At 44.9% G+C, this 12,949-nt stretch overlaps 1 protein-coding gene across 2 annotated transcripts in view; it reads right to left on the reverse strand.

The window, feature by feature from the left end:
- SLC16A10 (solute carrier family 16 member 10) overlaps nt 1–10,938 on the reverse strand; it is a 132,871-nt gene extending 121,933 nt beyond the window's left edge. Inside the window, exons 1-2 of one of the 2 annotated variants that reach the window (XM_075340048.1) lie at nt 10,502–10,938; nt 10,099–10,429 (exon numbers count right to left, since the gene is read on the reverse strand). In XM_075340048.1, coding sequence (XP_075196163.1) covers nt 10,099–10,429; nt 10,502–10,561 — 391 coding nt within the window. In that variant the 5' untranslated portion in view covers nt 10,562–10,938. Of the gene's footprint in view, nt 1–10,098 lie in introns of both variants that reach the window. The other variant, XM_075340047.1, reaches the window with a different exon arrangement.
- Between the last annotated feature and the right edge of the window lie 2,011 nt (nt 10,939–12,949).

Consider the following 12,949-nt stretch of genomic DNA (forward strand, 5'->3'; position numbering starts at 1 on the left):
TTTGGCCTCTGTGTATTTGAGTTTGATATCCGTGCTCTAAATGGTGGGCAATGAAGCTGTTTGTGGCTAAATATCTCTTGTAACTTTCATATATTGCAAAACTGTCTCTTTAAAATCCACAGCTGAACACCGTAATCTGAGAGACATGAACTGTAAGATATACGATAAGGTCATAAATTCAATTCAACACACTTGACTGAATTAAAATGGGTTTTCTGTGTAAAGATTTCTACTTCTGCAGCTGTTCAGTTATAGACAAGACAAAAACATCTGTCAGAAAATTCACAGTGTAGAAAAAAGAAATATATTCACAATGGGGATACAGGACTGTGTATGAAATCAATGTTACCTTTAGGGAAAAGAATGAACATTTCAATAAACAATGCACATGGTACTATTGCTGAAGAAAGTACTTAAAAGGGTTTTATTAAAAGTTACTGATAAAAGATTAAAAGCAGCCATACTTTTACCCCAAATCAGTTTTGTGGCTCCGAAGGTTTTTGCAAGTGATGTCATCACAATCGCCTGTGACTGGCTACTTAGGCCCCTGATTGGCTCTGCTCAGGTGAATGGTGTAAAAAAAAGACATATATATATATATATATATGTGAGAATCGGGTTTTAGCCGCGCTAAGAAACCACTGTTGCCAGGATGTAGTTTATATTGAAAAACTCTTTCTTTATTACAGCATCCAACGCGTTTCAGAGACATAAGCCGTCTCCTTCTTCAGGGAAAAAGAGAATACCAGGTATTCTCTTTTTCCCTGAAGAAGGAGACGGCTTATGTCTCTGAAACGCGTTGGATGCTGTAATAAAGAAAGAGTTTTTCAATATAAACTACATCCTGGCAACAGTGGTTTCTTAGCGCGGCTAAAACCCGATTCTCACATATATATATATATATATATGTCTTTTTTTCACTAAGTCTTCACGGGGCTGCTGCTGGAACCACGCGGACACTCATATGCTTTACAAGGGGTTGTGACTGGCACAACCGCTCCAGGTGAGTGTATCTTTCTACATCCTTACACGGTTAATACCGGGTAAAACCCTATTTGCGCCTTTTCTCCCCCCTTTCAGCAGGTGAATGGTGGTCAGGACATTATGACTTCCAGTTCAGAAAACATCACGGATTCCAGTGATAAGTATGGTTTCTTTTATCACAATGGCTTCCCACTGGTAACTTTTAATAAGGAGTGGAGAGTGCCTTTGACATCACATCAGCACCCGCCCCAGTCATTCGTGCGACATTTAGTGATCGCTGCCGTAGCGAACATTATTGCTATGGCAGCATCACACGCACATACCTTTTCAGCGACGTCGCTGTGACCACTGAACAATCCCTCCTTCAAGGGGGAGGTGCGTTCGGCGTCATAGAGACGACACTGCGGCATCAGTAAGCGGCCGCCCAATAGCAGAGGAGGGGCGGAGATGAGCGGCCGGAACATGCCGCCCACCTCCTTCCTTCCTCATTGCCGGTGGACGCAGGTAAGGAGATGTTCGTCGTTCCTGCGGCGTCACACATAGCGATGTGTGACGCCGCAGGAACGACGAACAACCAGTGCCATACACCACCAACGATATTATGAAAAGGAGCGACGTGTCAACGATCAATGATTTTTGACGGGTTTGTGATCGTTGATTGTCGCTCCTTGGTGTCACACGCTGCGATGTCACTAACGGCGCCGGATGTGCGTCACTAACGACGTGACCCCGACGATATATCGTTAGCGATGTCGCAGTGTGTAAAGCACCCTTTAGTGTTGTCTGGTGCAAAAGCCCATATCACACCAATAAGGGTGCTTTCACACATCCGGATTTTTGATCTGCGGCACAATACGGCGTTCTGCAGAAAAACCGCCGGCTTTTGTAACGCCGGTGGCGGTTTTTTTTGCATAGACTTACATTAGTGCCGTATTGTGCCGCAGGGGCTTGCGTTCGGTCCGGTTTTGGCCGCATGCGGCAGATTTAGCCGATGCGGCGGCCGGATCAAACGTCCCCTGCAACGTTTTTTGCTCCGGCAAAAAACACCGCATTGCGCCGCATCCGGCCGCTGCGGCGCATTTTTCAATGTATACCTATGGAGGCCGGATGCGGCGCGATGCGGAAAAAACCGCATCTGGTCGCCGCATGCGGTTTTTTCCACTGCGCATGCTCAGTAGCATGCCGCAACCGGAAAAAAACGGACGGGCCGCATGTAAAAACTTATGCAAAGGATGCGGTGTTTTCGCCGCATCCGTTGCATAGTTTTCACAGCCGGATTGAGCCGCAGGGCTCAAACCGGATGTGTGAAAGTAGCCTAAGCCAGACTTTTCTGGTGTAGCATTTTGCCCAGGAAATGACAAGACAGCTAATAACCAATGAACAAGTGACCACTGCTATCATGGCCTGAACTGCTGCATCTCCGTCTCAGGCAGAAACTCTACTACCACCATAAAGCACACCCGTCACTTTGTGAGTATTTGTGTGTATGGAGGAATTTGGAGAAATATCTGTTGACCAAATGAAAGTTCAACTGATAGTTATCAAAGATGTACAGTATGGGTAAAGTAACAGAAATGCTATAGCTGGCAACATATTGGTGACAGATACATGCGAAGACTGCTGTTGCATCAAATGCTATAGGCTAGCTGGCAACATATCGGTGACAGATACATGAAAAGACTGCTGTTGCATCAAACATGAGTAACTTTTATTGTCTGGGATTTACATATCAGCCACCTAAGTTATTGCCTAAGATTATATTACATAAATATCAGCATTTCTTATCTGCCTCCTCCCAAGTATAATACTCTACTTGCCCTTTTGATCACAATCAATAAAAAAGAAAAACCTAAATAATTAAACCAAGGAATAGTGAATAGATGAGTCACAATGTACTCTGAACTCTGCAGAAATGAACTGCAAAGATAGGATTTCTAGCAACAGCGTTTTCGGTCAGGAGTCAGGACACGAAGACAGATGTGCAGAAAATCCTTGTCCATGTGATAAAGCCTGTGCATTTTATTTCAGATAATGACATCAGATGGGAACAAAGCCAATGTCTACAATCCTGCAATCCCAAGATTCCAGATCAGAACTGCCTGTTTTCTAATGTCCCTTGTTTCAGTAATTAAAACATGCTGTCTTAGCTTTGCACACAATGTTATGGAAAATTCTTATGGAAAGTACTAAACACTGGACCCCAATCTATACAGGTGAAGTACTAATATGTATGAACTACCTTCCAACAGAGCAGCGTTTACTCTCTGGAAAATAAGAGTGAAAATAAAGACAGTGAAACCTATAAATGTACTTAATCATCAAACCAAATCACATTTGGTAACAACCTAAAACAACTGTGGGTTGACCTATGTGGTCAAATATAATTTTTCAAAGTTAAATTTCATTTTAACAACTTAATAGATAAGTAAGAAGACTGGTACTCAACTAAAATTCTGCTTTGGGTCATGAACAGCCCTTCTCTGCCTAATTGTCACATCTCTCCCAGAGCCTGAGCTGCGACATCTGCTTCTATCATCAATTGCCACTATATTCACTCTGTAGCTGGTGCTGGTGATAGAGGAGAAGACAGAGCCAGAACCTTTGGACAGCATAGGTTCTTCCCATCCACTCAGGTTAGAGTGGCTGGGACCTACAGTACTTTCCAGTCTGACAGAGTAGGGGTGTGAGCATCCAAGTGACGTTCTCAGGTCCTGAATTAATCAGAAGACACCACACCCTTCTTAAACTTCCAGCATTATGATGGAAGCTGCCTGATATAGCTTGAGCTTGCCTGGTTAAGGTAGTTCTCCTGCTCTGTATTGGTTTTCCTGTTTGATCTTGGTTTATTTCTCTGACGCTTCTCTTGCCTGTTGATTTGGTACCTTGCTGTCATCTTGGTTTTGACCCACCTCCCCGACTTCTAATGAATCCTGCTTTTGTTCTTTTTGTGCCCCCCCTCCCCCCAGCGTTGACCCAGCTTGGCGATTATTCCTGCCTCTTGTTCGTACCTTTGGACGGCAGTCCATCTGTAGGCAACAATCTCCTGGACCCCATTGTAAATCCAGATCCCTGTATAGAGGTTAAAGGGTGTGAGGATTTCTCAGGATTCTGCCAAACGGAGTGGTTTGTGCCTAGTCTATCTGTATGACATAGTCGTTTTTAGTCAATAGCCTCAGTGACAGATGTCACTCTAATTTCCAAAAATGTCATACAAAGCATTTGTGTATTATAGTTGGATAACTGTCCTCAACTGGTCAATTTAGCCAACAACTTGTTTCTGTTTTTTTTAACTAATTGCTACAGCATGAGTAATGAAAAATAATAGTAGTAGTAGTGGGCAGTAGTAGTACCCATTAAAAAAAGTGTAAGCTTTTGTGCCAGGTTAGTGATCAATTTACTTTTATAATACCCATCTTTGTTAATTTAATTTGACTATTATTATTGTTTATTATTATAGTGTATTATATTATTAAATTAAACAACAGCCTAACAAGCTATACCCAAGATGATACTTTTGCTATGGACCTTTTTAGTAATACAAAAAATAAAAATAAAATAATGTCAATATCACAGTTTCATGAGCTCAAAAAAGCAGCTTAAATAATATTGGTTTTCACTCCAGAAAACAAGAAGTGGGTCAAAAAGTAGGCAATACAATCACACAATGAAACGGTGACAATTTTGACGACAGTCTTAACATTTTGGGGCTACCATGCATTGACATTATGAACACGCATATAGTCAAGTAGTATAGTAATGTACTAATATTCCATAAAGTACAATAAACATACGGTAAATTCTGTTTCTGATAGATGTTAAAGGGGTTTTCGCAAGGAGTGCACTGCCCATGGCCCCTGCTTCCTCCTTTGCCAGGGGCGGAGTATTTCTGAAGATTGACAATATAGACCAGCAGCGTGGCCGGCCCGTTGGTCTTGGTCTGAGATGTGCTCTCTCCCAGTCAGCTTGGGAGAAGGACAGGGGAACAGTAGCGGTCGGATCCAACCAGCTTCACAGCATTGGAAACAGTTTGTAAAACATATAGCCTGTATGCGCCGCGCACGCCTTACCTAGGTAATTGCCAGACTGAGGGCTGCAGGGTGGCCGGAAACCTAGGCGGGAGCTGTACACTGTAATTGCAATGTTGCCTCAGTTTACAAATACTTTGTGATTTTACGCATTTATGAACTTAAGACAACCGCTTTACACTCTATATACATACGCGTTGGACGCTTAAATGCAGCTCCATCGCAGATCCAGCTAAAAACTATCAGAAAAAATATTAGGAAGCTATACAGACCCCAATATCGTCAAAGGGGTCAGTTGGGCATGTAGGGTGTCTGGCTCCTGTTCATTTTGTTGTTTTGAACAGACAACAGAATAAGGAAACTCAGGTGTAAACAGAACCTAGAGAGCAATATTCATTTATTTATGCATACTTTTTAATTTCCAGTACTTTTTGACAATGTGGATTTAATCAGCGCAGCCTTAACCTTACGTGAACTCCTGAAGCCCCCCCCCCCCCCCCGACTTTCTATTCACTGCATACATCCACAACAAAGTACGGTAAATCAGTTTACAAATAATAACACGGTCAATTTACATAAACTTCCATAAATGTGTACTTAACTAAATGACTAACCATGCCACACATGGAAGCATGTGGTTTCCTTTATATTGTGGATGATGTAATATTTCTATGGAACATTCTTTCTAAAGAATGAATGTATGGGATAGCTTTTGTCTGCTTTCTACAAAAACGCCATTGCTTGCAGCCTGACACACTTTATAATTCTAGTATAGGACTTTTGATCCTTGTACTTAAAGGGAACCTGTCACCTGATATATGCTGTTAGTAGTTCGGTCAACATGATTCAGCTAACAGGTTTCCTCTGTTGTCAGTTTTCATCTAAAATTGGGGGACAGGCAGCAGATAACAAAAATATAATGAGTGTCCAAAAAGTCAATGCAGAGTGTCTCTCAAATGAATGGCTTCCAGGGATTCTTAAGGTTAGGGCCCTACTTGCAAAAGTCAATGTCACTGATGGCTTGATTTCAAGGCAGGGGGCATTCAAAATGATTGTCTAGAAAACTGAGCAAAAACATTTGAAGGACCTCGGTCCAGTGGCCCTGTTAGTCCGTGGCTACTGGACCAGAACCAAGCGAACCTCCTTCTTTACAGCATCCAAAGCACCTCTTCTGATTAGTACTTTATACAGGTAAAATATATCTTTGTACCGTGTTAGCCAGTAGAGATAAAAACAAGTTTGTTTAAAAGAACTGAGAGTCCTCAGTAGTTGATACCTTTTAATGGCTAACTGAAAAGATGGTAATAATAGCAAGCTTTCGAGACTACTCAGGTCTCTTCATCAGGCATGGTAAGCCATTAAAAGGTATCAAATACTGAGGACTCTCAGTTCTTTTAAACAAACTTTTTTTTAGTACTTTATAAGTATTACAGCCTAGTAATCTGAAGGAGTATCAGCAGGTTGGAAGAGGTCCTCATGGCTGTGGTCAAGCAACCATGGGCTAGTTAAATGGCCATTGTACCAGGGTTCTGCAAATCTTTTTTACAGAACTTTAGTGCACACAAAATGATTTCTTAATGCAGGTGCGATGTCGGTGGGGTCAAATTGAAAGTGACGCACATCCGGCGTCGCATGCGATATTGTAGTGTGTAAAGCCTTTTTGATACGATTACCGAGCGCAAAATAGTCGTAATCGTATCATCAGTGTAGCGTTGGTCATTTCCATAATTTGGAAATGATCGATGTTACCATGTTGTTCCTCGTTCCTGCGGCAGCACACATCGCTGTGTGTGAAGCCGCAGGAGCGAGGAACATCTCCTACGTGCGTCCTGCGGCTCACACCAGCTATGCGGAAGGAAGGAGGTGGGCGGGATGGTTACGTCCCGCTCATCTCCACCCCTCCGCTTCTATTGGCCGCCTGCCGTGTGACGTTGTTATGACGCCGCACGACCCGCCCCCATAATAAGGAGGCTGTTCACCGGCTAGCGCAACGTCGCAGGGCAGGTGAGTGCATGTGAAGCTGGCGTAGCGATAATGTTCGCTACGCCAGCTATCACAAGATATCGTACCTGCGACGGGGGCGGGGACTATCGCGCTCGGCATCGCAAGCATCGGCTTGCGATGTCGTAGTGTGCAAAGTGCCCCTAAGTATTACTCATGAAATCAGTTACCAATATGAGCAGTACCTAATCTGTAATACATTTCCTAAACCTTTAGACATAATATAGAGATTTTGACTGCTTTTCATCTAGTATATCAGAGGCAGAAATGTCAAAACTGCTCCAAAAATGTAAGGATTACCGTTAAAAGGGAGGTCTTCTACTTCGGCATAGATGACTAATCCTTAAGGCCCCGTCACACACATAGATAAATCTTTGGCAGATCTGTGGTTGCAGTGAAATCATGGACATATTGTTCCATTTGTACACAGCCACAAACCTGGCACTGATTGTCCACAATTTCACTGCAACCACAGATCTGCCAAAGATTTATCTCTGTGTGTGACAAGCCCTTTAGGATAGATCCACTAGCGAACACAGACAGAAAAGGGCCCATGTGCAAGAACAATATATTGTCCATTTCCAGTCCAATAACTCATCAATATGCACAATCCCACCTGGTTTGGAGGTAGAAATGGTCCCCCTTAGCTCTAGGGCCCCTCTGTGGCTGCACAGGTTGCACCAATGATATGTCCGCCATTGGATTGATCATCAATAACAGATCATATGCACAATCCCACCTGGTTAGGAGGTAGAAATGGGCCCCCTTACCTCTTGGGCCCGTGTGGCTGCACAGGTTGCACCAATGATATGTCCGCCCTTGGATTGATCATCAATAACAGATTGACACCTAACACCCCCATTGATCAGCTGTTAGCAGCTCCAGTGGAGGTCAGTTGTAAATGGTGGCCAGAGCTGGAACGGAAAGGCTCTACATACTGTAATGTCCACTTATGGGTACCGCAGCTCATACTGAAATAGGAGTCACAGTAACGGCCATCACATAGTGAGCTCTGTACGTTATTTACATCCAGCCACTGCCAGAGCTAAAAACTGATGATCAGTAGGTGTCCGACACCCACGATCTGGTTTCAATCCTAAGGGCAGGTCATCAGTATTAAAGCAGTTCAAACATCTAACACTTTTTGGTCTGTTTTCTCCATTTTTTCTAAGACCTATAACTTTTTTTATTTTTCCTTCCACTAAGTCAGATGAGGCTTGTTTTCTTAAGTCCACGTATAACACAGCTTCTAACATCACTGGTCACTGCTTTACAACTAGGAGCAGTCTGTACTGTTCTATTTTGGCTCTCTGGCCACTTGTGCTGGACGTATTGATGGCTGAAGAGCTGAACACATGCCTCAGAGGCCTGTAGTGAGGAGAGCAGATCAATACAGCAGAGGAATAGGAAGACGCTGCTGGCATGCCACAAAACAAGAGTCATGTAGGACAGCTATCTGCTCATAGATATCCCCTGATGGGGTCAATGCTGCCCCTCCTGTGCACTCACTTCTAATGACACAGCCTAGGGCGGCATATGGTAGTATCTGCACAAATCCTAAAGCCGCCACAATGGAAACAGCACCGCAAAGTAAAAGCAGCCAAAACTGGACTGATGTCACTCCAGAAAACAAAGAGGGCTTAAAGTGGGCAATACAATCTCTGAATAAGATAGATGGATGGATGATGGATGGATGGATAGATATATGGTAAGACAGACAAACAGATAGATAATGTGATTAAATAGATAGATAGATAGATAGATAGATAATAGATAGATAGATAGATAATGTGATAAGATAGATAGAGGGATAGATAGATAGATAGATAGATAGATAGATAGAGGGATAGATAGATAGATAGATAATAGATAGATAGATAGATAGATAGATAATGTGATAAGATAGATAGAGGGATAGATAGATAGATAGATAGATAGATAATGTGATAAGATAGATAGAGGGATAGATAGATAGATAGATAGATAGATAATGGATAGATAGATAGATAGATAGATAGATAATGTGATAAGACAGATAGATAGATAGATAGATAGATAGATAGAGGGATAGATAGATAGATAGATAGATAGAGGGATAGGTAGGTAGATAGATAGATAGATAGATAAGATAGATAGATCGATAGGTAGATTAATAGATAGATAGATAGACAGATGGATAATGGATAGATAGATAGATAGATAATGTGATAAGATAGATAGAGGGATAGATAGATAGATAGATAGATAATGGATAGATATATAGATAGATAGATAGATAGATAATGGATAGATAGATAGGATAGATAGATAGATAGATAGATAGATAGATAGATAGATAGATAATGTGATAAGACAGATAGATAGATAGATAGATAGAGGGATAGATAGATAGATAGAGGGATAGATAGATAGATAGATAGAGGGATAGATAGATAGATAGATAGAGGGATAGATAGATAGATAGATAGATAGATAGATAGATAAGATAGATAGATAGATAGATCGATAGGTAGATTAATAGATAGATAGAAAGACAGATGGATAATGGATAGATAGATAGATAGATAATGTGATAAGATAGATAGATAATGGATAGATAGATAGATAGAGGGATAGATAGATAATGTGATAAGACATATAGATAGATAGGTATATAGATATGATATAGAAAATAGATATGATCTAAATATTTGAGACAATTATTAGCTATAAATAAATACAAATAATAACACAGATATGAGAAATGCGGCCCATGATACCACTACCCATGAGTTGTGCTGTTCTGCTTGCTCACATATGCTACACATACACGTGCTGAAGCTGTATGCCTGAGTGTATTTGTGATGCATCATCTGTTGTAACATTTTGCTATACAGTATATATAGTATTAATAAGTGGAGCCATATTAGTGTGGCAGTGTATTAGCAGTAATTTCCGCAGCATGCAGTGGGTGTATGTGGAAGGTAACAGGCCAGATGTGATTTCAGTGTAAGGACAAAGAGAGAATAACTTCTGCGCCCCCACACCCCACGTGTGCTGCCCCCACCCACACCCCACGTGTGCTGCCCCTAGTGGACACACCACTCACCTGTCTTGAACATGAGCTGGGGATCATCAGCGCTGCCAAACTCTTTTACCAGGACCACGAAGAGGATGCCACAGGCGTTCTGGATGCCAAACACTGAGCCATTGCACCACATGGCAGACAGCATGACTATCCAGCCCCAGCCGCCCTCTGGGGGAGCATACTCGCTGCCCTCGGTGACTTCCAGCTTCTTGCCTTCACCCCCCGGCCCAGAGCTCCACTCCCCATTCTCCTTCTTCTCCTCCACGTTGAGGGGTGAGCTCTCGTCCACGGCTGCGCTGGGCTCTTCTGTGGTGCCCTCGTCCACGGCTGCGCTGGGCTCTTCTGTGGTGCCCTCGTCCACGGCTGCGCTGGGCTCTTCTGTGGTGCCCTCGTCCACGGCTGCGCTGGGCTCTTCTGTGGTGACATGACTAGGTGCCTCCTCAGTCCCCAGCTCTTCCTCGCCATGGGATCTGTCGTCTGTCATCCCCGCAATAGCCGGGCACAGGCAGCTGCCACAACAGGAAGAGGCTCTCTGTGCGATCCTCTCAGGGCAGAGGAGAGCAGGGCTCTGGTACCGAGTTCGGCAGCTGAGAAAGGTCTACAATATTATTCTTGCGTCTGTCACTGAGCAGTCTCCTTCCAGGGCAGCAATACTTAGAAGTCAGTCTTGTGAGAACTTGGTATAATGCGGTTATATGACCCCAGGCTCCTCGCCGTGCCTGTAATAATGGGCTCCTTCTCCCCTGCCCTCTGGCAAGTCCTGGCTCCTGTCAGCTGGGACACAGCTACTGCCTGCTCTCTGGATCCAGGTCCCATGTTTTTTAAGGGTAAACCTCTGGAGAAGGCGTTCCTGCCGGCAGAGGAGTGTCCCCGAGTGCCGGCCCTCTGCACAGGAGGGGGCTTATATGTGGCAGGAGCAGCTGTACAGTAAGTGTGACAGCAGAGGAAATGTCATATAAAGTCACAGCCCAGCCTGGCCCATAATGCCATCACTGCCCAGCCTGCCACATCATGCCATCATTGCCCAGCCTGCCACATAATGCCATCACTGCCCAGCCTGCCACATAATGCCATCACTGCCCAGCCTGCCACATAATACCATCACTGCCCAGCCTGCCACATAATGCCATCACTGCCCAGCCTGCCACATAATACCATCACTGCCCAGCCTGCCACATCATGCCATCATTGCCCAGCCTGCCACATAATGCCATCACTGCCCAGCCTGCCACATAATGCCATCACTGCCCAGCCTGCCACATAATACCATCACTGCCCAGCCTGCCACATAATGCCATCACTGCCCAGCCTGGCACATAATGCTATCATTGCCCAGCCTGGCACATAATGCCATCACTGCCCAGCCTGGCACATAATGCCATCACTGCCAAGCCTGGCACATAATGCCATTACTGCCTAGCCTGGCACATAATGCCATTACTGCACAGGCTGGCACATAATACCATCACTGCCCAGCCTGGCACATAATGCTATCACTGCCCAGCCTGGCACATAATGCTATCACTGTCCAGCCTGGCACATAATGCCATTACTGCACAGGCTGGCACATAATGCCATCACTACCCAGCCTGGCACATAATGCTATCACTGCCCAGCCTGGCACATAATGCCATCACTGCCTAGCCTGGCACATAATGCCATCACTGCCCAGCCGTGCACATAGTGCCATCACTGTCCAGCCGTGCACATAGTGCCATCAACGCCCAGCCTAGCACCTAATGCCATCACTGCCCAGCCTGGCACATAGTGCTATCACTGCCCAGCCTGGCATATAATGCCATCACTGTCCAGCCTGGCACATAATGCTATTGTGGCGCCCCTGACCTGGTCAGGCTCCATTGAGTACTGCACCCATGCTGGGACTTCCAGGTTATCCTAAGGGCCAGAATGAGGTGTGTACGCACAGACACATAGCAACCAGGTCTCCTCACCATTAGATGGGACCCTTGGGCAGTCTCCAGAGGGGTCTGGCCTTCAATTCTTGTCAAGGGGTGTAGTGGAGGGGCTGGAAGCTAAAGTGCAGAGGTTGTCCGGAAAGGAGTGGAGCGAGCCAGTCTGGTAGTGGTGAGCGGTGGTCGCTAAGGGATACGCTCACGGCCACTAGTCAGACCCTGCACGAAGATAGTAACCGTTGGCGGGGGAGAACGGTCACTTGGTCAGACAGAGTACGGAGCTCCTGGTGACTAGGCATGTACGGGGAAGAGGTCCCTAGAGCAGACTCCAGTTTAACTATCTGCTAAACCTGTCGGTGAGGGGAACTACAAGTACCTCACCAACTTCTTAGAGTCCGATCCTCAGCAGCAACGCATGGACCCATAAGGAGACAGAGCCATCTCTCTTGGTCTACGCTGTCGGCAAACGGGCCAAACACAGGGGAGAAAAGGCAGTTGTGACTCCCTGCATAGACCCCCATAGTACTTCACGTCAGGGGGTTATCCGAACACAGAGTGCTAGGAAGGCGAGCAAACAGGTTACCCTCAGACGGCCCGAAGGAGCCCTGGTTCTACCTGGTTTATCGCAGTATCGCTCGGGTCAGCTCACGATAACATCTGAGTGAGTAAAAACGAGTTGAAAGACTTTTTGGACTGATACTGAATTATTCCGGGACCCGCTACCCTGCTCACCCGAGCCCCTGGGACCTGCCTCACTCACGTGAGGCTACACCACCTGACTGCAGACCCCATCAGCCCAGACGCTCCTAATACCTGCAGCGGCGGTCATTCACATCACTGACCGCAAGCCGTGAGTGGCGTCACGATATATTAAATAAAAGCTAACATTACCTGTTGCCAAATCGAACAAGACCTGTAACTTCCCCTAAAAGAATCATCACCGCTGGGGCGGCACATCT

The sequence above is a fragment of the Anomaloglossus baeobatrachus genome, chromosome 3, assembly GCF_048569485.1.
Source record: "Anomaloglossus baeobatrachus isolate aAnoBae1 chromosome 3, aAnoBae1.hap1, whole genome shotgun sequence".
NCBI lineage: Eukaryota > Metazoa > Chordata > Amphibia > Anura > Aromobatidae > Anomaloglossus > Anomaloglossus baeobatrachus.